Source organism: Trachypithecus francoisi, unplaced genomic scaffold (assembly GCF_009764315.1).
Source record: "Trachypithecus francoisi isolate TF-2019V2 unplaced genomic scaffold, Tfra_2.0 Lachesis_group12, whole genome shotgun sequence".
Lineage (NCBI taxonomy): Eukaryota > Metazoa > Chordata > Mammalia > Primates > Cercopithecidae > Trachypithecus > Trachypithecus francoisi.
The window spans coordinates 74,732,237-74,758,567 of NW_022681457.1; the positions used below are offsets into that span (position 1 = coordinate 74,732,237).

General features: G+C 36.5%; 1 protein-coding gene across 2 annotated transcripts in view; it reads left to right on the top strand.

The window, feature by feature from the left end:
• The window catches only part of AGBL4 (ATP/GTP binding protein like 4), a 1,514,939-nt gene that overhangs the window by 325,733 nt on the left and 1,162,875 nt on the right, over positions 1-26,331 (top strand). For both annotated transcript variants that reach the window (XM_033226452.1, XM_033226454.1), the window contains exon 3: positions 13,526-13,650. In XM_033226452.1, the coding sequence (XP_033082343.1) occupies positions 13,526-13,650 (125 nt within the window). The remainder of the gene's footprint in view (positions 1-13,525; positions 13,651-26,331) is intronic.

Here is a 26,331-nt window from a genome sequence, read left to right on the forward strand (position 1 = left end):
TTAGTTTGCTGAGAATGATGGTTTCCAGCTTCATGCATGTCCCTTTAAAGGACATCAACTCATCGTTTTTTATGGCTGCATAGTATTCTATGGTGTATGTGTGCCACATTTTCTTTATCCAGTCTATCATTGATGGGCATTTGGGTTGGTTCCAAGTCTTTGCTATTGTGAACAGTGCCTCAATAAACATATGTGTGCATGTGTCTTTAGAGTAGAATGATTTATAATTCTTTGGGTATATCCCCAGTAATGGGATTGCTGGGTCAAATTGTATTTCTAGTTCCAGATCCTTGAGGAATTCCCACACTGTCTTCCACAATGGTTGAACCAATTTATACTCCCACCAACAGTGTAAAGTGTTCCTGTTTCTCCACATCCTCTCCAGCATCTGTTGTTTCCTGACTTTTTAATGATTGCCATTCTAACTGGCATGAGATGGTATCTATTTTGGTTTTGATTTGCATTTCTCTAATGACCAGTGATGATGAGCTTTTTTTCATATGTTTGTTGGCTACATAAATGTCTTCTTCTAAGAAGTATCTGTTCATATCCTTCACCCACTTTTTGATGAGGTTGTTTGTTTTTTCTCATACATTTGTTAAATTCCTTGTAGATTCTGGATATTAGCCCTTTGTCAGGTGGATAGATTGCAAACATTTTCTCCCATTTTGTAGGTTGCCTTTTTACTCTGATAGTTTCTTTTGCTGTGCAGAAGCTCTTTAGTTTAATTAGATCCCATTTGTCAATTTTGGCTTTTGTTGCCATTGCTTTTGGTGTTTTAGGCATGAAGTCTTTGTCCATGCCTATGTCCTGAATTGTATTTCCTAGATTCTCTGGCTTCAAATTCTTGCTGCCAGCATAGCCATCTGAAGTTGTCCTGCAACACTTGAGCTTGGTGGGGAAAGGGCCATCCACCATTGCTGAGGCTTGTGTAGGTGGTTTTCCCCTCACAGTATAAGTAAAGCCTCCAAGAAGTTTGAACTGGATGGAGCCCACCACAGTGCTGCAAAGCTGCTGTAGCCAGACTGCCTCTCTAGATTCCTCCCTTCTGGGCAGGGCACCTCTGAAAGGAAGGCAGCAGCCCCAGTCACGGGCTTACAGATAAAACTCCCATCTTTCTGGGACAGAACACCTGGAGGAAGGGGCAGCTGTGGCCACAGCTTCAGCAGATACAAACCTTCCTGCCTGCCAGCTCTGAAGACAGCAGCAGATCTCCCTGCACAGCACTTGAGCTCTGCTAAGAGACAGAGTGCCTCCTCAGTTGAGTCCTTGACCCCCGTACCTCCTGCATGAGAGACACCTCACAGCAGGGGTCAGCGGACACCTCGTACGGTAGAGCTCTGTCTGGCATCTGGCAGATGTCGCTCTGGGAAGAAGGTTCTAGAGGAAGGAGTAGGCAGCAATTTTTGCTGTTCTGCAGGCTCTACTGGTGATACCCAGGCAAACAGCATCTGGAGTGAACCTCCAGCATACTCAAGTAGATCTTCAGAATAGGGGCCTGATTCTTAAAAGGAAAACTAACAAACAGAGAGCAATAGCATCAACATAAAGGACGTCCATGGAAAAATCCCATCCAAAGGTCACCAACATCGAAGACCAACATCAAAGGACAAATCCATGAAGACGAGGAAAAACCAGTCCAAAAGGCTGAAAATTCAAAAAACTGACTGCCTCCTCTCCTCCAAGGGATCACAACTCCTCACCAGCAAGGGAACAATACTGGATGGAGAATGAGTTTGATGAATTGACAGAAGTAGACTTCACAAGATGGATAATAACAAACTCCTCTGAACTAAAGGAGCATGTTCTAACCCAATGCAAGGAAGCTAAGAACCTTGATAAAAGGTTATAGGAGCTGCTAACTAGAATAACCAGTTTAGAGAAGAACATAAATGACCTGATGGAGCTGAAAAACACAGGACGAGAACTGTATGAAGCATACACAAGTATCAATGGCCGAATCGATCAAGCAGAAGACAGTGTATCAGATATTGAAGCTCAACTTAATGAAATAAAATGTGAAGGCAAGATTAGAGAAAAAAAGAATGAAAAGAAATGAATAAAGCCTCTAAGAAGTATAGGACTGTGTGAAAAGACCAAATTTACATTTGATTGGTGTACCTGAAAATGAGGGGGAGAATGGAACCAAGTTGGAAAACACCCTGCAGGATATTATCCAGGAGAACTTCCCCAACCTAGTGAGGCAGGTCAACATTCAAATTCTGGAAATACAGAGACCACCACAAAGATACTCCTCAAGAAGAGCAACTCCAAGACACATAATCATCAGATTCACCAAGGTTGAAATGAAGGAAAAAATGTTAAGGGCAGCCAGAAAGAAAGGTTCGATTACCTACAAAAGGAAGCCCATCAGACTAACAGGGAATGTCTCTGCAGAAACCCTACAAGCCAGAAGATAGTGGGGGCAAATACTCAGCATTCTTAAAGAAAAGAATTTTCAACCCAGAATTTCATATCAGCCAAACTAAGCTTATAAGGGAAGGAGAAATAAAATCCTTTATAGACAATCAAATGCTGAGGGATTTTGTCACCATCAGGCCTGCCTTACAAGAGCTCCTGAAGGAAGCACTAAATAGGGGAAGGAAAAATCAGTACTTGCTACTGCAAAACCTTACCAAAATGTAGAGACCATGGACACTATGAAGAAACTGCATCCCACCAGTAGCCAAAATAACCAGCTAGCATCATAATGACAATATCAAAATCACATATAACAATACTAACCTCAAATGTAAATGGGCTAAATGCCCCAGTTAAAAGACACAGACTGGCAAATTAGATAAAGTGTCAAGATCCATCTTTTTGCTATATTCATGAGACTCATCTCATGTGCAAAGACACACATAGGCTCAAAATAAAGGGATGGAGGAATATGTACCAACCAAATGAAAAGCAAAAAAAAAAAAAAGAAAAAAAAAAATCAAGGGTTGCAATCCTAGTGTCTGATAAAACAGACTTTTAGCCAACAAAGATAAAACAAAAGACAAAGAGACAAGGAAGTGCATTACATAATGGTAAAGGGATCAACACAATAACGGAGCTAACTATCCTAAATATATATGCATCCAATACAGGAGCATCCAATTCTTAAAGCAAGTTCTTAGAGATCTACAAAGAGACAGACTCCCACACAATAATAGTGGGGGACTTTAACAACCCACTGTCAATATTAGACAGATCAACGAGACAGAAAATTAACAAGGATATTCAAGACTTGAACTCAGCTGTGGACCAAGCAGACCTAATAGACGTGTACAGAACTCTCTACCCCAAATCAACAGAATATACATCCTTCTCAGCATGACATAACAGTTATTCTAGAATTGCCCACATAAGTGGAAGTAAAACACTCATTGGCAAATGCAAAAGAACAGAAATCATAAGAAACAGTCTCTCAGACCACAGTGCAATGAAATTAGAGTTCAGAATTAAGAAACTCACTCAAAACCACACAACTACATGTGAACTGAACAACCTGCTCCTGAATGACTACTGGGTAAATAAAATTAAGGCTGAAATAAAGAAGTTCTTTGAAACCAATGAGGACAAAGAGACAACGTTCCAGAATCTCTGAGACATAGCTAAAGCAGTGTTTAGAGGGAAATTTATAGCCCTAAATTCCCTCATGAGAAAGCAGGAAAGATCTAAATCGACACCCTAGCATCACAATTAAAAGAACTAGAGAAGCAAGAGGAAACAAATTCAAAAGCTAGCAGAAGACAAGAAATAACTAAGATCAGAGCAGAACTGAAGGAGATAGAGACCCAAAAAACCCTTCAAAAAAATCAATGAATGTAGGAGCTGGTTTTTTGAAAAGATTAACAAAATAGATACACCGCTGGCCAGACTAATGAAGAAAAGAGAGAATAATCAAATAAACACAATAAAAAATGATAAAGAGGACATCACTACTGATCCCACAGAAATACAAACTACCATCAGAGAATACTTTAAACACTTCTATGAAAATAAACTAGAAAATATAGATGAAATGGATGAATTCCTGGACACAAGCACCCTCCCAAGACTAAACCAGGAAGAAGTCAAATCCCTGAATTAGACCAATAAAATGTTCTGAAGTTGAGGAAGTAATTAAGAGCCTACCAACCAAAAAAAGTCCAGGACTAGAAAGATTCACAGCCGAATTCCACCAGAAGTACAGAGAGGAGCTGATACCATTCCTTCTAAAACGATTTCAAATATTAGAAAAAGACGGACTCCTCTGTAATTCATTTTATGAGGCCAGCCTCATTCTGATACCAAAACCTGGCAGACACAACAAAAAAAGAAAATTTCAGGCCAATATCCTTGATTAACATCGATGGGAAAATCCTCAATAAAATACTGGCAAACCGAATCCAGCAGCACACTGAAAAGCTTATCTGCCACGATCGAGTTGACTTCATCCCTGGGATACAAGGCTGGTTCAACATACGCCAATCAATGAATGTAATCCATCACATAAACGGAACCAATGGCAAAAACTGCATGATTATATCAACAGATGCCGAAAAGGCCTTCGATAAAATTCAACACCCTTTCATGCTAAAAGACACTCAATAAACTAGGTATTGATGGAATGTATCTCAAAGTAATAAGAGCAATTTTTGACAAACCCATAGCCAATATCGTACTGAATGGGCAAAAGCTGGAAACATTATCTTTGAAAACTGGCACAATACAAGGATGCCCTCTCTCACCACTCTTATTCAACATAGTATTGAAAGTTCTGGCTAGGGCTATCAGGCAAGAGAAAGAAATAAAGGGTATTCAAATAGGAGGAGAGGAAGTCAAATTGTCTCTGTCTGCAGGTGACATGGCTGTATATTTAGAAAACCTCTTTGTCTCAGCTCAAAATATTCTTAAGCTGAAAAGTAACTTCAGCAAAGTCACAGGATATAAAATCAATGTGCAAAACTCACAAGCATTCCTATACACCAATAATAGACAAACAGCCAAATAATGAGTTAACTTCCATTCACAATTGTTACAAAGAGAACAAAGTACCTAGGAATACAACTTACAAGGGATGTGAAGGACCTTTTTAAGTAGAACTACAAACTGCTGCTCAAGGAAGTAAGGGAGGTCACAAACAAGTGGGAAAACATTCCATGCTCATGGATAGGAAGAATCAATATTGTGGAAATGAACATACTGCCCAAAGTAATTTATAGATTCACTGCTATTCCCATCAAGTTACCATTGACATTCTTCACAGAATTAGAAAACTACTTTAAATTTCATATAGAACCAAAAAAGATCCCATATATTCAAGACAATCCTAAGCAAAAGAACAAAGCTGGAGGCATCACAGTACCTGACCTCAAATTATACTACAAGGCTAGAGTAATCCCAACAGCATGGTACTGGTACCAACACAGATATATAGACCAATGGAACAGAACAGAGGCCTCAGAAATAACACCACACATCTACAACCATCTGATCTTTGACAAACCTGACAAAAACAAGCAATGGGGAAAGGATTCCCTATTTAACAAATGGTGCTGGGAAAACTGGCTAGCCATATGCAGAAAACTGAAACTGTACCCCCTTTTTACACCTTACACAAAAATTAACTTGATGGATTAAAAATTTAAAGGTAAGACCTAGAACAATAAAAAACCTAGAAGAAAAGCTAGGCAGTATCATTCTTTTATATTTTCTTCTACACATGTTATAATTTTGAGTTTTACATTTGGGTCTATGATCCATTTTGAGGTAATTTTTGTATACGATTTTCAGTAAGGGTTAATTATTTATATTGAACATTACTCATTAAAATACTTACTTCTTTATTAAATTGCCTTGTCATCTTTGTTAAAGTAAATTGCTCTTAAATATGTGGGCCTATTTCTGGACTCTCCATTCTGTTTCATACCTGTATAGGTCTATCATTTTGAAATACCAAACTGTCTTGATTACTAAATTTATAACAGTTTTCACTAAAATTGCTTTTATGATATTATATTACATTTTCACATACAATGTAAAATGAGATAATCAATTTCTACAAAAAGGCTTCTAGAATTTCATTGTGGTTCCTCTGAGTCTATATACATACATTGGGGAGAAATACCATTTTAAGGTATCCTTCAAATTCTCTCAATAATATTTTGTAGTTTTTAGTGCAGAAGACTTGGATATCTGGTTAGATTTATTTCTAGGTATCTTGTGGTTTTTTTGTTTCAACCATGAATGAGATCCTTAAAATTTTATTTTTAATTTTTTTGCTGGTAGTGCCATTGCTTGTTGCTACTGCAATTATTTTCATATATTCACTTTGTATCTGTGACTTCGCTAAATTTATTTATTGGCTCAAGTAGTTATGTTGTCGATTTTCTATTATTTACATAGAAAAATCTATGTAAATAACGCTATCATCTGTAAGTACAGAAAGTTCTAGTATTATTTCCTCCTTCCTAATCTTTATGTCTTTTATTTCTTTTTCTTGCTCTATTGCAATAGCTTGCATCTTTATAATAATGTTGAATAGGACACCCTACATGCTTGATCTTGGATAAATAATTAAATATTATACCATTAAGTATGATATTAGTGCTACATTTTTGTTTTCAATTCATGCCCTTTGTCAATATCAGGAAGTTTGCTAGCAGTTGAAGTTTGATGGAAGTTTTTTTTTTTTTTTTTAAATCATGAATGCATGTGGAATTTGTCAAATGTTTTTTCAGCATCTACTGAAATAATCTTAAGGTTATTCTCCTTTATTTTGTCCATATGGTGAATTGTGTTGCTTGCTTTTTAAGTGTTAAAAGAACCTTGCCTTCTTGGATTAAATCTATTGGCATTCCTTTTGTTAACTTATACTAAGTATTATTTTGATGCCATTGTAAATGGAATTGTTTATTTTATTTTCAGAATATTCATTGCTGGCATATAGAGATACAGTTGATTTTGTATATGGATTGCATTCTGAAACTTTACTGAAATTGTTTTTTTAGCTCAAATAGTTGTTTTGTATGTGGATTCCTTAGGTTTTTCTGTATAAAAATTATGTCATCTGCAAATAAAAATAATTTTATTTCTTCCTTTTCAATATGAATGCCTTTTTTTTTCTGGCATATTTATCCTTCCTGGAATCTCCACTACAATTTTGAATAGAAATGGCAAAAGCAAAGATGCTTATCTTCTCCCTGATCTTAGAGGGAAAATGTTCAGTCTTTCACCATTAAGTGGGCTTGTTAGCTGTGTGTTTTTTCAAAGATACCCTTTATGAGTTTGATGAATGTCCCTTGTATTCATTTGTCTTGAGTATTCTTATCATGAAATGTGTAAGATTTTGTCAGATGTTTTTTCTGCATCTATTAGACGATCCATGTGTTTTGGGCCTTTATTTTAATAATGTGTTGTATTGCATTAGTTGATTTTCGTGTGTTGCACCAACTTTGAATTTCTGGGATAAATCTCACCTGTCATGGTGTATAATCATTTTTTATGTTGCTAGATTCATTTGTTAGTATTTCTTTAAAAATTTTTGAATTTATATTTAAAGGGATGTTGTTCTGTATTTTTTATTGTTATTGTTTTTGTCATCATGATGTCTCCATCTGATTTTAGGATCCAGGTAATCCTGGTTTCATAGAATGAGTTTGGAAGTGTTATCTTTTCTTCATTTTTTTTTTTTGTAAGAGTTTGTTAAGAATTGGTGTTATTTTATTTTATTTTTTTGAGACGGAGCCTTGCTCTGTCACCAGGCTGGAGTGCAGTGGCGCGATCTTGACTCACTGCAGTCTCTGCCTCCCAGGATCAAGTGATTCTCCTGCCTCAGCCTCCCAAGTAGCTGGGACTACAGGCATGCACCACCACGCCCAGCTAATTTTTGTATTATTAGTAGAGACAGGGTTTCACTCTTTTGGCCAGGATGGTCTCGATATCTTGACTTTGTGATCTGCCTGCCTTGGCCTCCCAAAGTGCTGGGATTATAGGCTTGAGCCACCGCGCCCAGCCAAGAATTGATGTTAATTTTTTAACAAGTTTTAATTTTACAGAATTTACCCGTGAGAACATCTGGACATAGAATTTTCCTGGTGGGAAGTTTTTTGATTATTAATTTAATACTACTTGTTTTAGATCTATTCAGGTATCCATATTTATTTTTAGTCAACTTTGGTTGTTGTCTTTCTAGGCAATGTACTTTAAATATCTATCTATCTATCTATCTATCTATCTATCTATATTTTTAAATGTTTTTATATGTTCTTGGCAGAATTACCCTTTTTCATCATGAAATACCCTTATTCCTTTCTAGTAATGTTACTTGATTTATAGTCTATGTTGTCTGATGTAAGTATAGTTACATTTGCTTTCTTACTGATAGTGCTTTTCTGTTAAAACAACAAATGTCATTTCATTTAGGTTATTTAATTTTTTGACATACAGTTGGTTATAGTATGTCCTCTGTTTAATTTCTGATTTTACAAATTAGAGTCCTCTCTCTTTTTTGTTAGACAATCAATTTAAAGTTGTCAATTTTGTTGATCCCTTCAACGGATGAATTTTGTGTTTATTGGCTTTTACTAATGTTTTCTATTCTCTATGTCATTTATTTCTACTCTTGTTTTTATTGTTATCTTTATTCTGCTTTCTTTGGGTTTATTTTGCTCTTTTTTCCTTTTCCCCCAAGTATTATTTTTCTTTAAATCACTTTTTTGAGGTATGATTGACATACAAAAAGCTGCACATATTTGTTGTATACAACTTGATGAGTTTGGAGATAACTATACATCTGTGAAACCATTACCACAGACTCATCCGTAAATGTATCCATCACCTCCAAAAGTTTCATTCTGCTTTCTTTATATATATTACTATTTTGTGATAAAATACTTAACATAAGATCTACTGTCTTAGCAAATCTTTTTTTTTTTTTTTTTTTTGAGACAGAGTCTCACTCTGTTACCCAGGCTGGAGTGCAGTGGCGCCATCTTGGCTTACTACATCCGCACCTCCTAGGTTCAAGAGACTCTCCTGCCTAAGCCTCCCAAGTACCTGGGATTAGTACAGGCACCCACCATGAATGCTTATTAAACCAGTATTTATCTGGGGATATTAAAGCTAAAACCACCTATTTTACCATCCTGATGAATTCAATCTCTTTTTATTATTTTGGTATTAATAATATGTGGTTTATTTCTTCTTGGTGAGCTTTGCTAGAGTTTTTTAATATTAAAAGTCTATTTCAAAGCATCAAACTTTCACATTTAAAATTTTTAGGGTACATTCAGAGAATTTTTTTAAACATTTTCTGTTCTTTTTGCTTGCCTCTGCTTTTTGTTTTGAAAATACTGTTCTTTTTTACCTTTTTAAAATAGAATCATAGATAATTGATCTTTAGCTACATGTATAAATCACTGGAAAATTATTCATCTGTAACTATATATGTATATGTATGCACATGTATGGTTATAAATTTACATCTTAGAATGGATTTAGCTATATTTTACACATTTTGATTCTCACATATTGAACACAATTCAGTTTAAAATATTATCACTGAAGTGAGAGAACACGTGCAGTATGATATCACTCCTTTGAAATTAATTGGGACGTGCTTTATGGACCAACATATGATCAGTTTTGAGAAGAACATCATGTACATTTGAAAAGAATGTATATTATTTAGTTGTATAAATGCGATGTGTTTCATAATTAAAACTAGGTATTTTTTAAATCATGTTTTCAAATTATCTCAATCCTTCCCTGAATATTTCTTTTGGTATTTTTTACAGTAAGGAGTATTGGTGTGTTAAATTTCTCATTTTGATTCTAGATTAATCTATGTTTTAATTTTGTCAAATTTTACTTACATACTTTAAAGATCTATCTATCTATCTATCTATCTATCTATCTATCTATCTATCTATCTATCTATATGTTCTTGGTGGAATTATCCTTTCTCATCATGAAATACCCCTGTTCATTTCTAGTAATGTTACTTGATTTATAGTCTATGTTATCTGATATAAATATAGTTGTATTTGCTTTCTTATTGATAGTGCTTTTCTGTTAAAACGTTTTGTCATTTTATTTTCAATCTTTTTGTTCTCCTAAAAGTAAAGCTTGTGTTTATAAGCAAAATATGGTTGATATTATGTCCAAAATAAAATTTTGTCTTTTATTTAAAACAATATTTCATTTTATATGTATATATATGATGTAGAACATTATGTAGATATACATAATGCAATGACTACCAAAGTCAAGCAAATTATCATATTCATTATCTCATATAGTTAACTTTTTTTGGTATATGTATGCACGGTAAAAGCAACTAAAATCTACTTAGCACATTTCCAGTATATTATATAATATTATTAACTATAATCCTCATGCTGTACATGATCTCTAGGTTTAGTCATCATACATAACTGTGATTTTCTACTCTTTGACCTACGTATCTCATTTTGTCCATCACCATCTGCCCCTGGTAACCACCATTCTATTTTCTGGTTTTGTGTGTTTGGCTTTTTTTTCTTGTAGATTCTACATATAAGTGAAGTCATGCAATATTTTTCTTTTTGCATCTGGCTTATTTAACTTAGCATAATGTACTCCAGGTTCATCCATTTTGTCTTATTTTTAATTTTAATCAGTTTACGTATAACACATTTAGTGATACAGTTGGGTATAAAATCTACAGCTTATGTTTTGTGTTATATTTGTCCTACCTATATGTTTTAGATTGTGTTTGTTTTCTTTCCTTGTGTTTCATTTAATGAAAGATAACTAGATGATATGGAGGCATTATTAACTTATTTTGAAATAGTTATTTCCAGAAGGCCATAAACTGGCACTTAATTGCATATAAGGGAGGTATTATTTATGTACACACACACACATACAGAGAATGCTCATCACAAGAATGATGAAGAAGGTCAACGGAATAGTTACAGAAGGCCAAAGACCAGATGTTCACTATTCTTTGAGACTATAAGCTTAATGAGCACAAAGAAAGTATATGTTTGATACTATCTAGTCTCTTTTATAACACAAAACATAGTGTCTTTTGAATGAATTACTGATTAAATGGCTTAATAAATGAATTGGTTGTAGCTATGGTCGATTCTGAGAGAAAAACATAATGAAATCAGAAGTCTTTAATTTAAAGTCTCACCCTGGGGTGCTTTAAAACATGAACTTAAGCAAGAACTAAACATTTCTGGGTTTCAATTTACCTATCACTGGGTCATGGTGAGGATTTAATAATATAAAAGATGTCATCATTTTGAAACTATAAATTTCTAGACACATATGGTGCGTTATTATTAGACACTATGCAGCAGTAATTTTAAGATGTTATTGTTTATCAGAACCCATTTATACTGTTTTAGTATTAAGAACAAAATGTAAATCTGCATTCCTTTGAATATTGAAGTGAATGTTAATATTGAACTTTTAGCTCATGAACTTTTAGAGGGAAAAAAGTACCTTTTCAACTTCTTATTTTAAAAATAGTAATTTTATTAAGCCTTATCACTTATAATGTGCTTTCAATTTATATTATTTGCTTATTATTCCTACCAGCTCTGTTAGGTAGAGAGCTATATTGTCTAGTGGTTAGAGCCAAGTTGCTTGAATTCAAATCCTAAATGTGACTTTTACTTGTTTACTTGCTATATAACTTTGGGTAAGTTCTCTGTACCTTGGTTTTCTCACATGTAAAATGGGGATAGTAATGGTCCCTACCTCATAGGAGTTGTTGTGAGGATCAAATATGTTAGTTCGTTTGACATTTACCACAGTATGTGGCATGTAGAAATGCTCAGAAAACTTTAATTTTCTATCAAAACTTAATATTCATATAAATTATATATGTTAATTTCAAGTAGTGTTCATGGTAATTGGCATAGGAATAAATTTTCATATTTCTATTAATATGATTCTAACTTTATATTTGAGGAAACAGATGTTGGAAGAGGTTAAGTGAATTATCTATAAAGTTGCTTAGTTAGTTCCAGAACTAAAACTAAACTAGCTCTTCTGACTCCAAATTCAGTACCATTGTGTAACAAATATCTTGCCTCTCTAACATAAGGCTTAGTAAACATTTTTTATTATAGTAGTTGAAAGAAACAATTTAATTCAGAAACTTTACCTAACATAAGGCTTAGTAAACATTTTTTTATAGTAGTTGAAAGAAACAATTCAGAAATCTTGAGAATTCTGAATATAATGGAAACTAGAAAAATTAACATTAAAGTCTTTGGTCACTATGTTTGTACTTTCATATCAATGCAAAATTTTAAATATATGTATACTTAACTAGAGGTGACTGTCCTCCAGTCTGGCTTCTCAGGCCTCATTTTAATGAGAACAGATATAAGCAACCTAAGGCTAATTAATACAGTTTGGGACGAAATGCATCTTGTCGTTGTCACTGTCTGATCAGTCTTAGAATCAGGCAGCCAAATAATGTTACAGCAGAAAATACCTTAGAGGTTATGTAAATTGATATTCTCATTTTTCAGATGACGCTCAGAGAGTAAATATCTTGCCCATTGCTTGTCACATATTATGTCAATTGTACTAAAATCCAGGATTCCTGGGCTAATACTTTGTCTATTATAGCATAATTAGTGCTCAGAAAAACAGGTGACATGCCAACAGAACTAGTGAAAGAAGTAATTCAAAACTTTGGTGTTGTATAAGGTTAAAGTTTATTTTTGAGTGTTCTTTTGGAGGTACACACACTAGAGCTCATTTTAAAGCAGTATATTGCTGTGTTCTTCGAGAGCAATACAATACTAACTTTCCACTCAATTGCTTTGTTGCTGTCTGTAGTCATCTTCACTCTTCTCTAGCTGTCAATCATCTGGTTTGCGAATTCACCAGACTCTGCTTTACTTAATCCCATTCTGTTATTAACATTTTTGGTAATTCACTGCTGATTAGACTATCAGTGAGAAAAAGGAGAGACAATATGGAAAATGGAGATAACACCTAAGTTTACACATTTTCTACATAACTATTAGTTCTGTTGATGGAGAAAATGGAAATTAAGTTTCATGATTGTGTTATTCTTATGTAGCAATTGCTTCTAATTTTTGTTTAAAACCTTACTCTACATATTTTTTAACATATTTTTAACATATAACATATACTATAAAGCTTAATACAAAATACGTAAGGTATTATCATCCTCACTTTAAGTAAGAAACCGAAGTTTGCGATTCTTGTCTTGGTTTATAGGGGTTTACCACAGGCTTTATATAATATTCTGGTCTGTAAAAGACACCTGTAGCACAAAAGGATCTGGGTTAGAAGGGCCAGACAGAGACGCTTGCACCACAGCCTGGCCTAGCTGAAAGCTTTTCTTACTCTGGGCTGCATTCAGACTTGGCAGCCCTATGGATTGTGAACACTGAACCTTCAAGTACTGAATGTTGATAAATGCCACTATCAGAGAGCATAATATTTAAATGTGTGTACCATTGAGCTGCATGAACTTCTATTAAAACACAGTTCTCTTAATTTTTATTACCAGGTAACCTGGGCCGGGTGGACCAGGTCTCTGAGTTTGAGTATGATCTGTTCATTAGGCCGGACACCTGTAATCCACGATTCCGAGTCTGGTTCAACTTTACTGTTGAAAATGTGAAAGAATCACAGGTGAGGGAAATAGTGGATACCTTCAGAGTGGTTTTGGTAAGAATATTATGCTTTTGTCTTCTTTTAGGAATAGCAAAATGATGACTGTATTAAGAATATATTCTTGTTTATCCACAGCAATGATACAGTTTTGGTTCAAGAGATACAGAGAAATAGATACAATATGCTGACTTTTGTTGTATGATGGTTATTAAATAATACAAATATTTCATCTGAGAATAAAATGTTCCTACTGATTGAAGCATTAGCATGATATATTAGGATTCCTTGAGGGACACTATATGGAAACACTGGAAGAGACTTGCTGATATGTTTACAAAGGGTATTGTTCTCTATTTTCTCTTCTTTATAAAGATCTGTGAGAAACATTTCTCACAAGTCTCAGTTTCAGAAGAAAAGCTTTTCTTCCATACAACAGAGTGTTTACATCTTTAAAACAATATGATTCTTGTAACTGATCCTATTTTCTCTTTGCTTTGGCTGCTGGGAAACTTGGAACCATATTTACAGCCCTCTCTAGTGATTCTGGAAAATATTTTTGCTTGTGCTTCTGTGTACTGACTTTCCTTTTACAGGTTGAGTATACCTTATCTTAAATGCGTGGGACCAGAAGTGTTTCAGTATTTTTTTCAGATTTTGAAATATTTGCATATATAATACATACTGAGATATCTTGGGGAGGGTACCCAAGTCTGCACATGAAATTCATTGATATTTCATATACATCTTTTTTTTTGTAATGCACAAAAAATTAGTTTTTTTTTTTATTTTACTTTAAGTTCTAGGGTACATGTGCATAATGTGCAGGTTTGTTACATATGTATACTTGTGCCGTGTTGGTGTGCTGCACCCATCAACTCGTCAGCACCCATCAACTCGTCATTTACATCAGGTATAACTCCCAATGCAATCCCTCCCCCCTTCCCCCTCCCCGTGATAGGCCTGGTGTGTGATGTTCCCCTTCCCAAGTCCAAGAGATCTTATTGTTCAGTTCCCACCTATGAGTGAGAACATGCGGTGTTTGGTTTTCTGTTCTTGCGATAGTTTGCTGAGAATGATGGTTTCCAGCTGCATCCATGTCCCTACAAAGGACTCAAACTCATCCTTTTTTATGGCTGCATAGTATTCCATGGTGTATATGTGCCACATTTTCTTAATCCAGTCTATCACTGATGGACATTTGGGTTGATTCCAAGTCTTTGCAATTGTGAATAGTGCCGCAATAAACATACGTGTGCATGTGTCTTTGTAGTAGAATAATTTATAATCCTTTGGGTATATACCCAGTAATGGGATGGCTGGGTCATATGCTACATCTAGTTCTAGATCCTTGAGGATTCGCCATACTGTTTTCCATAATGGTTGAACTAGTTTACAATCCCACTAACAGTGTAAACGTGTTCCTATTTCTCCACATCCTCTCCAACACCTGTTGTTTCCTGACTTTTTAATGATTGCCATTCTAACTGGTGTGAGATGGTATCTCATTGTGGTATTGATTTGCATTTCTCTGATGGCGAGTGATGATGAGCATTTTTTCATGTGCCTGTGGCTGTATGAATGTCTTCTTTTGAGAAATGTCTGTTCATATCCTTTGCCCACTTTTTGATGGGGTTGTTTGTTTTTTTCTTGTATATTTGTTTGAGTTCTTTGTAGGTTCTGGATATTAGCCCTTTGTCAGATGAGTAGATTGCAAAAATGTTCTCCCATTCTGTAGGTTGCCTGTTCACTCTGATGGTAGTTTCTTTTGCTGTGCAGAAGCTCTTTAGTTTAATGAGATCCCATTTGTCCATTTTGGCTTTTGCTGCCGTTGCTTTTGGTGTTTTAGACATGAAGTCCTTGCCCATGCCTATGTCCTGAATGGTACTACCTAGGTTTTCTTCTAGGGTTTTTATGGTTTTAGGTCTAACATTTAAGTCTCTAATCCATCTTGAATTAATCTTTGTATAAGGAGTAAGGAAAGGATCCAGTTTCAGCTTTCTACTTATGGCTAGCCAATTTTCCCAGCACCATTTATGAAAAAGGGAATCCTTTCCCCATTTCTTGTTTCTCTCAGGTTTGTCAAAGATCAGATGGCTGTAGATGTGTGGTATTATTTCTGAGGACTCTGTTCTGTTCCATTGATCTATATCTCTGTTTTGGTACTAGTACCATGCTGTTTTGGTTACTGTAGCCTTGTAGTATAGTTTGAAGTCAGGTAGCGTGATACCTCCAGCTTTGATCTTTTGGCTTAGGATTGTCTTTGCAATGCGGGCTCTTTTTTGGTTCTATATGAACTTTAAAGCAGGCTTTTGCAATTCGTGAAGAAAGTCATTGGTAGCTTGATGGGGATGACACTGAATCTATAAATAACCTTGGGCAGTATGGCCATTTTCACGATATTGATTCTTCCTATGCATGAGCATATGTTCTTCCATTTGTTTGTGTCCTCTTTGATTTCACTGAGCAGCGGTTTGTAGTTCTCCTTGAAGAGGTCCTTTACATCCCTTGTAAGTTGGATTCCTAGGTATTTTATTCTCTTTGAAGCAATTGTGAATGGAAGTTCATTAATGATTTGCCTCTCTGTTTGTCTGTTACTGGTGTATAAGAATGCTTGTGATTTTTGCACATTAATTTTGTATCCTGAGACTTTGCTGAAGTTGCTTATCAGCTTAAGGAGATTTTGGGCTGAGACAATGGGGTTTTCTAAATATACAATCATGTCATCTGCAAACAGGGACAATTTGATTTCTTCTTTTCCTAACTGAATACCCTTGATTTCTTTCTCTTGCCTGATTGCCCTAGCCAGAACTTCCAACACTATGTTGAGTAGGAGTGGTGAGAGAGGGCATCCCTGTCTTGTGCCAGTTTTCAGAGGGAATTTTTCCAGTTTTTGCCCATTCAGTATGATATTGGCTGTGGGTTTGCCATAAATAGCTCTTATTATTTTGAGATACGTTCCATCAACACCGAATTTATTGAGCATTTTTAGCATGAAGGGCTGTTGAATTTTGTCAAAGGCCTTTTCTGCTTCTACTGAGATAATCATGTGGTTTTTGTCTTTGGTTCTGTTTATATGCTGGATTATGTTTATTGATTTGTTCATGTTGAACCAGCCTTGCATCCCAGGGATGAAGCCCACTTGATCATGGTGGATAAGCTTTTTGATGTGCTGCTGGATCCGGTCTGCCAGTATTTTATTGAGGATTTTTGCATCGATGTTCATCAGGGATCTTGGTCTAAAATTCTCTTTTTTTGTTGTGTCTCTGCCAGGCTTTGGTATCAGGATGATATTGGCCTCATAAAATGATTTAGGGAGGATTCCCTCTTTTTCTATTGATTGGAATAGTTTCAGAAGGAATGGTACCAGCTCCTCCTTGTACCTCTGGTAGAATTCAGCTGTGAATCCATCTGGTCCTGGACTTTTTTTAGTTGGTAGGCTATTAATTATTACCTCAATTTCAGAGCCTGCTATTGGTCTATTGAGGGATTCAGCTTCTTCCTGGTTTAGTCTTGGGAGAGTGTAAGTGTCCAGGAAATTATCCATTTCTTCTAGATTTTCTAGTTGATTTGCAAAGAGGTGTTTATAGTATTCTCTGATGGTAGTTTGTATTTCTGTGGGGTCGGTAGTGATATCCCCTTTATAGTTTTTTATTGCGTGTATTTGATTCTTCTCTCTTTTCTTCTTTATTAGTCATGCTAGCAGTCTATCAATTTTGTTGATCTTTTCAAAAAACCAACTCCTGGATTCATTGATTTTTTGGAGGGTTTTTTGTGTCTCTATCTCCTTCAGTTCTGCTCTGATCTTAGTTATTCCTTGCCTTCTGCTAGCCTTTGAATGTGTTTGCTCTTGCTTCTCTAGTTCTTTAACTTGTGATGTTAGAGTGTCAATTTTAGATCTTTCCAGCTTTCTCTTGTGGGCATTTAGTGCTATACATTTCCCTCTACACACTGCTTTAAATGTGTCCCAGAGATTCTGGTATGTTGTATCTTTGTTCTCATTGGTTTCAAAGAACATCTTTATTTCTGCCTTCATTTCGTTATGTACCCAGTAGTCATTCAGGAGCAGGATATTCAGTTTCCATGTAGTTGAGCGGTTTTGATTGAGTTTCTTAGTCCTGAGTTCTAGTTTGATTGCACTGTGGTCTGAGAGACAGTTTGTTATAATTTCTGTTCTTGTACATTTGCTGAGGAGTGCTTTACTTCCAACTGTGTGGTCAATTTTGGAATAAGTGTGATGATATTCTGTTGATTTGGGGTGGAGAGTTCTGTAGATGTCTATTAGGTCTGCTTGCTGCAGAGCTGAGTTCAATTCCTGGATATCCTTGTTAACTTTCTGTCTCGTTGATCTGTCTAATGTTGACAGTGGGGTGTTGAAGTCCTCATTATTATTATATTATTGTGTGGGAGTCTAAGTCTCTTTGTAAGTCTCTAAGGACTTGCTTTATGAATCTGGGTGCTCCTGTATTGGGTGCATATATATTTAGAATAGTTACCTTTTTCTATTGAATTGATCCCTTTACCATTATGTAATGGCCTTCTTTGTCTCTTTTGATCTTTGATGGTTTAAAGTCTGTTTTATTAGAGACTAGGATTGCAACCCCTGCTTTTTTTTGTTCTCCATTTGCTTGGTAGATCTTCCTCCATCCCTTTATTTTGAGCCTATGTATGTCTCTGCATGTGAGATGGGTCTCCTGAATACAGCAGACTGATGGGTCTTGACTCTTTATCCAGTTTGCCAGTCTGTGTCTTTTAATTGGACCATTTAGTCCATTTACATTAAGGTCATGTGTGAACTTGATCCTGCCATTATGATATTAACTGGTTATTTTGCTTGTTAGTTGATGCAGTTTCTTCCTGGCCTCGATGGTCTTTATATTTTGGCATGTTTTTGCAATGGCTGGTACCAGTTGTTCCTTTCCATGTTTAGTGCTTCCTTCAAGGTCTCTTGTAAGGCGGGCCTGGTGGTGACAAAATCTCTACGCATTTGCTTATCTGTACAGGATTTTATTTCTCCTTCACTTACGAAACTTAGTTTGGCTGGATATGAAATTCTGGGTTTAAAATTCTTCTCTTTAAGAATGTTGAATATTGGCCCCCACTCTCTTCTGGCTTGTAGAGTTTCTGCTGAGAGATCTGCTATTAGTCTGATGGGCTTCCCTTTTTGGGTAACCCGACCTTTCTCTCTGGCTGCCCTTAAGATTTTTTCCTTCATTTCAACTTTGGTGAATCTGGCAATTATGTGTCTTGGAGTTGCTCTTCTGGAGGAGTATCTTTGTGGCGTTCTCTGTATTTCCTGAATTTGAATGTTGGCCTGCCCTACTAGGTTGGGGAAGTTCTCCTGGATGATATCCCGAAGAGTGTTTTCCAACTTGGTTCCATTTTCCCCCTCACTTTCAGGCACCCCAATCAAACGTAGATTTGGTCTTTTTACATAATCCCATACTTCTTGCAGGCTTTGTTCATTTATTTTTCTTCTTTTTTCTTTAGATTTCTCTTCTGGCTTCATTTCATTCATTTGATCCTCAATCACTGATACTCTTTCTTCCACTCGATCGAATCCGTTACTGAAGCTTGTGCATTTGTCACGTATTTCTCGTGTCATGGTTTTCATCTCTGTCAATTTGTTTATGGCCTTCTCTGCATTAGTTATTCTAGTTATCAATTCTTCCACTCTTTTTTCAAGATTTTTAGTTTCTTTGCACTGGGTACGTAATTCCTCCTTTAGCTCTGAGAAGTTTGATGGACTGAAGCCTTCTTCTCTCATCTTGTCAAAGTCATTCTCTATCCAGCTTTGATCCGTTGCTGGTGATGAGCTGCGTTCCTTTGCAGGTGGAGATGCACTCTTAATGTTTGAATTTCCAGCTTTTCTGCCCTGCTTTTTCCCCATCTTTGTGGTTTTATCTGCCTCTAGTCTTTGATGATGGTGACGTACTGATGGGATTTTCATGTGGGTGTCCTTCCTGTTTGTTAGTTTTCCTTCCAACAGTCAGGACCCTCAGCTGTAGGTATGTTGGAGATTGCTTGAGGTCCACTCCAGACCCTGTTTGCCTGGGTGTCAGCAGCAGAGGCTGCAGAAGATAGAATACTGCTGAATAGCGAGTGTACCTGTCTGATTCTTGCTTTGGAAGCTTCCTCTCAGTGGTGTACTCCTCCGTGTTAGGTGTGGGGTGTCGGTCTGCCCCTAGTGGAGGATGTCTCCCAGTTAGGCTACTCAGGGTTCAGGGACCCACTTGAGCAGGCAGTCTGTCTGTTCTCAGATCTCAACCTCCGTGTTGGGAGATCCACTGCTCTCTTCAAAGCTGTCAGACAGAGTCGTTTGTCTCTGCAGAGGTTTGTGCTGCTCTTTGTTGTTGTTGTTGTTGTTGTTGTTGTTGTTTAGCTGTGCCCTGTCTCCAGAGGTAGAGTCTACAGAGACTGGCAGGCGTCCTTGACCTGCTGTGAGCTCCACCCTGTTCCATCTTCTTAGGGCTTTGTTTACCTACTTAAGCCTCAGCAATGGCGGGCGCCCCTCCCCCAGCCTGGCTGCTGCCTTGCAGTTAGATCGCAGACTGCTGTGCTAGCAATGAGGAAGGCTCCGTGGGCGTTGGACCCTCCCGGCCAGGTGTGGGATATAATCTCCTGGTGTGCCCGTTTGCTTAAAGCGCAGTATTGTGGTGGGAGTTACCCGATTTTCCAGGTGTTGTGTGTCTCAGTTCCCCTGGCTAGGAAAAGGAATTCCCTTCCCCCTTGAGCTTCCCAGGTGAGGTGATGCCTCGTCCTGCTTCAGCTCTGGCTGATCGGGCTGCAACAGCTGACCAGCACCGATTGTCTGGCACTCCCTAGTGAGATAAACCCAGTACCTCAGTTGAAAATGCAGAAATCACCTGTCTTCTGTGTCGCTCACTGGGGGCTGGAGACTGGAGCTGTTCCTATTCGGCCATCTTCTCCAGTGCTCCTTCATATACATCTTATATACATAGCCTGGAAGTAATTTTATACAATATTTTGAATAATTTTGTCCATGAGTAACTATTATTTTCTATTTGTGGCATCATTTCAGTGCTCAAAAAGTTTTGGATTTTGAAGCATTTTAGATTTTCGATTTTCAGATTAGGGATGCGCATCCTGTAGTTCGAATGTATTAATCTGCTTTTAACCACAATTTCTTCAGCTACATTTATTTAGTAGTGCGCGTTTTTATAATACTTTGAAATTCTATTTTTCATGAGAGAGTATTGATGAAAATAAAGAGAACTAAAAAGTATGCTTTGAATAAACATTAATAAAACTCAAATTTTAAGATGTCAGTTATTATTCTGTTATATTGAGACAACTGATCATGAAAGACTCTGCAGAAACTCCATACACATAGTGAGAGTATGATTGTTTTAAGCAGATGAAAACATAGTCCTGCAATCCAACATCTACCTTCTTACTTTACATTGTCTTTTGCTAGCATATTTGGGAAAAAGTAGGGAGTTTAGCTTCTCCTGAGTCAATCCATTCTACTTGTTCTATCCCCTGGTTTTTTGCTTTTCATCATTTTATCTCCACTGCAACTCTCCTTGGGTGTCAGACAGTGGCCAGTGTCTAGAATTTAGGGACTCTGAGCCTTCTTCTATACAATATTATTCCTGGCGTGCTAGCTTCAGTAAAAAGGGGGTGCAAATACAGCCACTTTACTTTTATGGTTTAATTTTTTACAACACCATGGACACAAGACTGAGTGTATGCAATATTTACTAAAGTTTAGGGGCTAACAGGAGGGAATAAAATCTAGGGAAGAACCCTGAACATTATTTGCTAAATTTGACTTGTCTCAGAATTTTAGGACAAGGGGAGAAAAAGTTACACCACACACAGAGAGCCTCTTAAGGCCAAACTTTAGTTCCTAGCTTTGCTTTTTGGTTTTATTTACTCTCCTATGGCAGAGTTCCCTTTTCAGTTTTTCACAGTAACAGTAGGCATTCTCTTTCTCCTGATCTCAGGAAAACCCTCTCTTTACCTACAGGGGTTCACCTCATTGTAGGACTGTCCTACTTGTTACACTAAGATAATCAATAATCCTTCAAGTATATTTTCCAAAGTCTGTGTTACTGAATCTAGAGAGTGTAATCCACAATAGAAGACTTTAGTCTTACGTACTAGACTGAGTCTTTCACTCCAAATTTGAGACGCCTATGAGGTTTTCTTCATTACCTCTCTCATTCTTTTGTTAATATTCCTATCTCATATCAGCAACTTATGGTTGTCACAAACACATACCTCTGGAAAACAAACAATAATTCTGAAGCAGTGTAGTAAATTTATATGAAGGAAGGAAAACATTTTATTAAAAGCAATATAATCTGCCATGATTTCTAAATTCATAAAGGAAATTATTCTTTTCCTCTTTTTTTTCATATCACATCCCTCAGCTTGCCTGCTGGATCCAAGAACCCACTAACTCCTAAGAAGTGGGGCCAATTACTTTTCAAACAAGAGAATCATCTATCCTCATTATGTTCTTTGCTAAATAGAGATTTAGCAGAAGCTCTGAAATTATACTGTTTCTTTAACTCTGGGTCACATTAAATTCCTGGCCCCGTTTTTCTTTCACTTTAGTGTCTATAAAGTGTATCTTTATACAGCTTATACAAGGAGGGGTAGAGGGGTGAGATGATAAGAGAGTTAGGAAATAATGTGTTCCTTCAGTTAAACTACTTGAGATAGCCTTTTGGACAACCTTCTCATACAAGGTTCTTTGCTCTTCTAGTTTGTTTACGAGGATGTTGTTTTGTTGTTCAAAATGTCTCTGCCAGAGTGTTATAACTTACTTATTACATGTTAAAGTATACAGCCTCTTTTGGAATCTTATCCATCAATTAATTAAGCAAGTAACATGAATGTTTTTTAAAGGGTTCTTCTTATAAGACAGTTGGGTCTGTTTTGTGGATGCATATTTATTAAAGTTGAAGAGACCAATATTTTCCCTGTCTCTGGGTTCTGTCTGCATATAAGCTGCTGTCCTATCCTTGTTCCAATTAGAAATCATGAACATGTTTATCTGGTTTCCTGGAGCCTGATGCTTTTATCAGCCTCTTTCTGTAGGCCATTGCCTCATCAGCTATAATCACATTATGGAAATCTGTCTCAAGAAGGCATAGAGATCTGCAGGAAAGATACAATATATATCTCTAGCTCACAGGATATTTGTTTTCATGTTAGTCTACATTAAAGAAAATAGTTTTACTATGAAGTTTGACTTGTGAGGTCTGTTTTTATAGCATCTCTTTCTGTAATCTTTTTTTCATCTCTCTAATATCCGTTAAAATGAGACCTGCGTAAGTGTAGTCTAGTCAAGAATGTTATTTAGGTCTTGGTACTACTAGCAGGCAAACAAATATGTATGTATTAGTCATCACAGGCTGACTCCATTAAATAAATTTTAAAAATTGCAGCATCAAATATATTGTATAAACACGTCTAGCTTTTGCATTATATTTCTTGATGTTTCCAGGAAATAATAAAAGCTCACCACATATGGTGTTATATCCCAGGACTGGTATATTAACCCCTGAAAGTAGTTGCTAAATAGTGCATTTGCAAGAATCAGTGAAAACTAAATGTCCAAATTCCTTTATGGAAAGGTGATTTTCTCTCTAAAAAACTGATATTAAATATTCCTAGTGGAAATTTATTAATGCAGCTGAGAGCACTTGTGTGATATGAAAGCAGATCTTCCTATTTAAATATGCTAAAAGTTCAGCCAATAAGAGAAAATAAAATGATATGCTTGCATTGATTAAGCTCTGTTTCGTTTTTGTATTTTTTTTTTATCTTTTTGAAGTTATTTTTCCCATCTTTATTGTAAAAATAGTCAAGGCAGAATGTAGTAAATTTGGGAAATATAATTATTTGAAGCAGAGAAGAAGCATCCCCCCCCCCCCACAAATTACAATTTTACTAACTAGAAGCAAATACTGTTAATATTTTTGGCATATTTATTTCTAAACTTATTTATTTTCTTTCTTGGAGCATAATTAAATTTGTACTGTATATGCATTTTCATGTTTTGCTTCTAAAGAACCTAAATATTATCATAGGCAATTTTCTGTTATCAAAAGTTTAATAAATTGGCTATAAAATATTAATAGCTCTTTACTATTATACCATTTTATTATTCTTGGTCATAAAGATTATTTTCCATTTGTTGTTGTTATAAGTAATAATGTAGTGAACATCTTGATGCAGGAAATGTTACCCACATTTTATTTTGCTTCCTTAGGATAAATTTTTATGAGCGGAACTTACAGGCAAAGGGATATGAACATTTTAGACTCTTTACACATATATCCAAATTATTGCCAGAAGGTTTACACTATTTTGCTGTCCTATCAGCAGTGAATAAAGTTCATTTATTTGAATTTCTTTCTTTGTTTTATAAACTCCAGTGTTCAGAAATCCATGATAAATTGTTACTTTTTCCTCACTTGTTTTGAAACTCCACACAGATAAATGGGATATGATGCAATGTCTCAGGCCTCTAGTCATAAATTAATTGCATTCCAGCAATAACATGAGACATCAAAACAGATAGAGTTATTATTTTGACTCCTTTTCTCAATTCATCAATTCTGTTTTACCTGGGAGTGCCAACAGATTGTCGTCTGATGTATGTAATAGGAGAATCTTAAAAAAGAAGTGTTGTTTAACAGTATAGTATTTCTTGGATTATTATAAGAAATAATGTAGTTTAAACATACACATGCACACATACACACTTTTATATAGATGTGTTTAGATTTTCCTTTAAGATTCTGAGAAAGTTTGCTGCTTTTTTTTTTGTTTGTTTTGAGACAGAGCCTTGCTCTGTCGCCCAGGCTGGAGTGCAGTGGTATGATCTCAGCTCACTGCAAGCTCCACCTCCCAGGTTCACGCCATTCTCCTGCCTCAGCCTCCCAAGCAACTCTGACCACAGGTGCCCGCCACCATGCCTGACTAATTTTTTGTGTTTTTAGTAGAGACAGGTTTTCACCGTGCTAGCCAGGATGGTCCCGATCTCCTGACCACGTGATCTGCCTGCCTCGGCCTCCCAAAGTGCTGAGATTACAGGCGTGAGTCACTATGTCTAGCCAGTTTGCTGCTTCTTTAGTCTCCATCCTGGAGAATTCAGGCTCTGAAATTTCATCCTGGTCATGGCCAAAATCAGCAGTCCACAAAGGTAGCATATCACAGTGCAATTAGCACAGACAATGGATTTAAACCAATTTGGGTTTATGTTTCTGACTCTTACTTATGAGCTGTTTTACCTGTGATCAGTTTAAATAATCTCTTGGTACCTCAGTTTTCTCATCTGTAAAATGAAAGTAATAATACTAATTCATAGGGGTCTTGTGAAAACTAAACAAGACAATGTTAAGTAAAGAGACTACTGATATGGTTTGGCTGTGTCCCCACCCAAAGCTCATCTTGATTGCCACGTGTTATGGAAGGGACCTGGTTAAAGATAATCATGGGGGCAGATCTTTCCTATGTTGTTCTCATGACAGTGACTAAGTCTCATGAGATCTGATGATTATATAAAGGGGAGTTTATTAAGTATTAACTCACATGATCACAAGGTCCCACAATAGGCCATCTGCTGGCTGAGGAGCAAGGAAAGCCAGTCTGAGTTCCAAAACTGAAGAACCTGGAGTCCGATGTTCGAGGGCAGGAGGTATCCAGCAAGGGAGAAAGATGCAAGCTGGGAGACTAGTCTCTCTTTTCACATTTTTCTGCCTGCTTATATTCTAGTTGCGCTGGCAGCTGATTAGATTGTGCCCACCCAGATTAAGGGTGGGTCTGCCTTTCCCAACCCACTGACTCAAATGTTAATCTCCTTTGACAACAAACTCACAGACACACCCAAGATTAATACTTTGTATCCTTCAATCCAATCAAGTTGACACTCAGTATTAACCAGCACAACTACCATAGTGTTTGGTAGACAATAGGGACTCAATACTTGATGGCTATTGTTTTTATTAAAACACCCCAACAGTATCCTGTCTGTCATGGTGGCCAACATGAAAATGCAGAGGACCATTGTAATCCACCAGGACTATCTCCACTACATCCACAAGTACAATCCTACAAGAAGCACCCCAAGAACATGTCTGCACACCTGTCCCTCTGTTTCAGGTCAGCAACATCATCACGGTGAACAAGTGCTAGCCCTTGAGGAAGATAGTGCACTTCAACATTCTCAAGGTCACCAAGGCCACCATCACCAAGAAGCAATTTCAGAAGTTCTGAGACTGGACATCTGTCCAGACCTCAGAATGAAGTAAAGTTGCTTTCTCATTCAAACTATACCAACAACAGCAGCAAGAACAAAAACTACCACCACAACAGATTTCTACTAGAAAACTGCTACTAAAACAGGTTTTTTGCCCTTATTCCTTTTTGTCCTCCCTCTTCTCGTGTTTATTCTTCACCTCCTCCTCCGCCTTCTTTCAAAACCTGTTATTGATCATGAAGCAAAATGTACTAGTTAAGAATATAAACTTTTCGTTAGACATGCATTCCAGGCCTAACTCTTCCACTTACTGCGTCTGTGACATTGAGAAAGTTATTGAACTATTTGTCCATTTAAATTATTAATCTCTATATTTATTCAGTGGGGTTAGTAGTACCTAATAGGGTTGATGTAAGAAACACATGGGATGATGCAGATAAAACACTAAATTTAATGCCTGG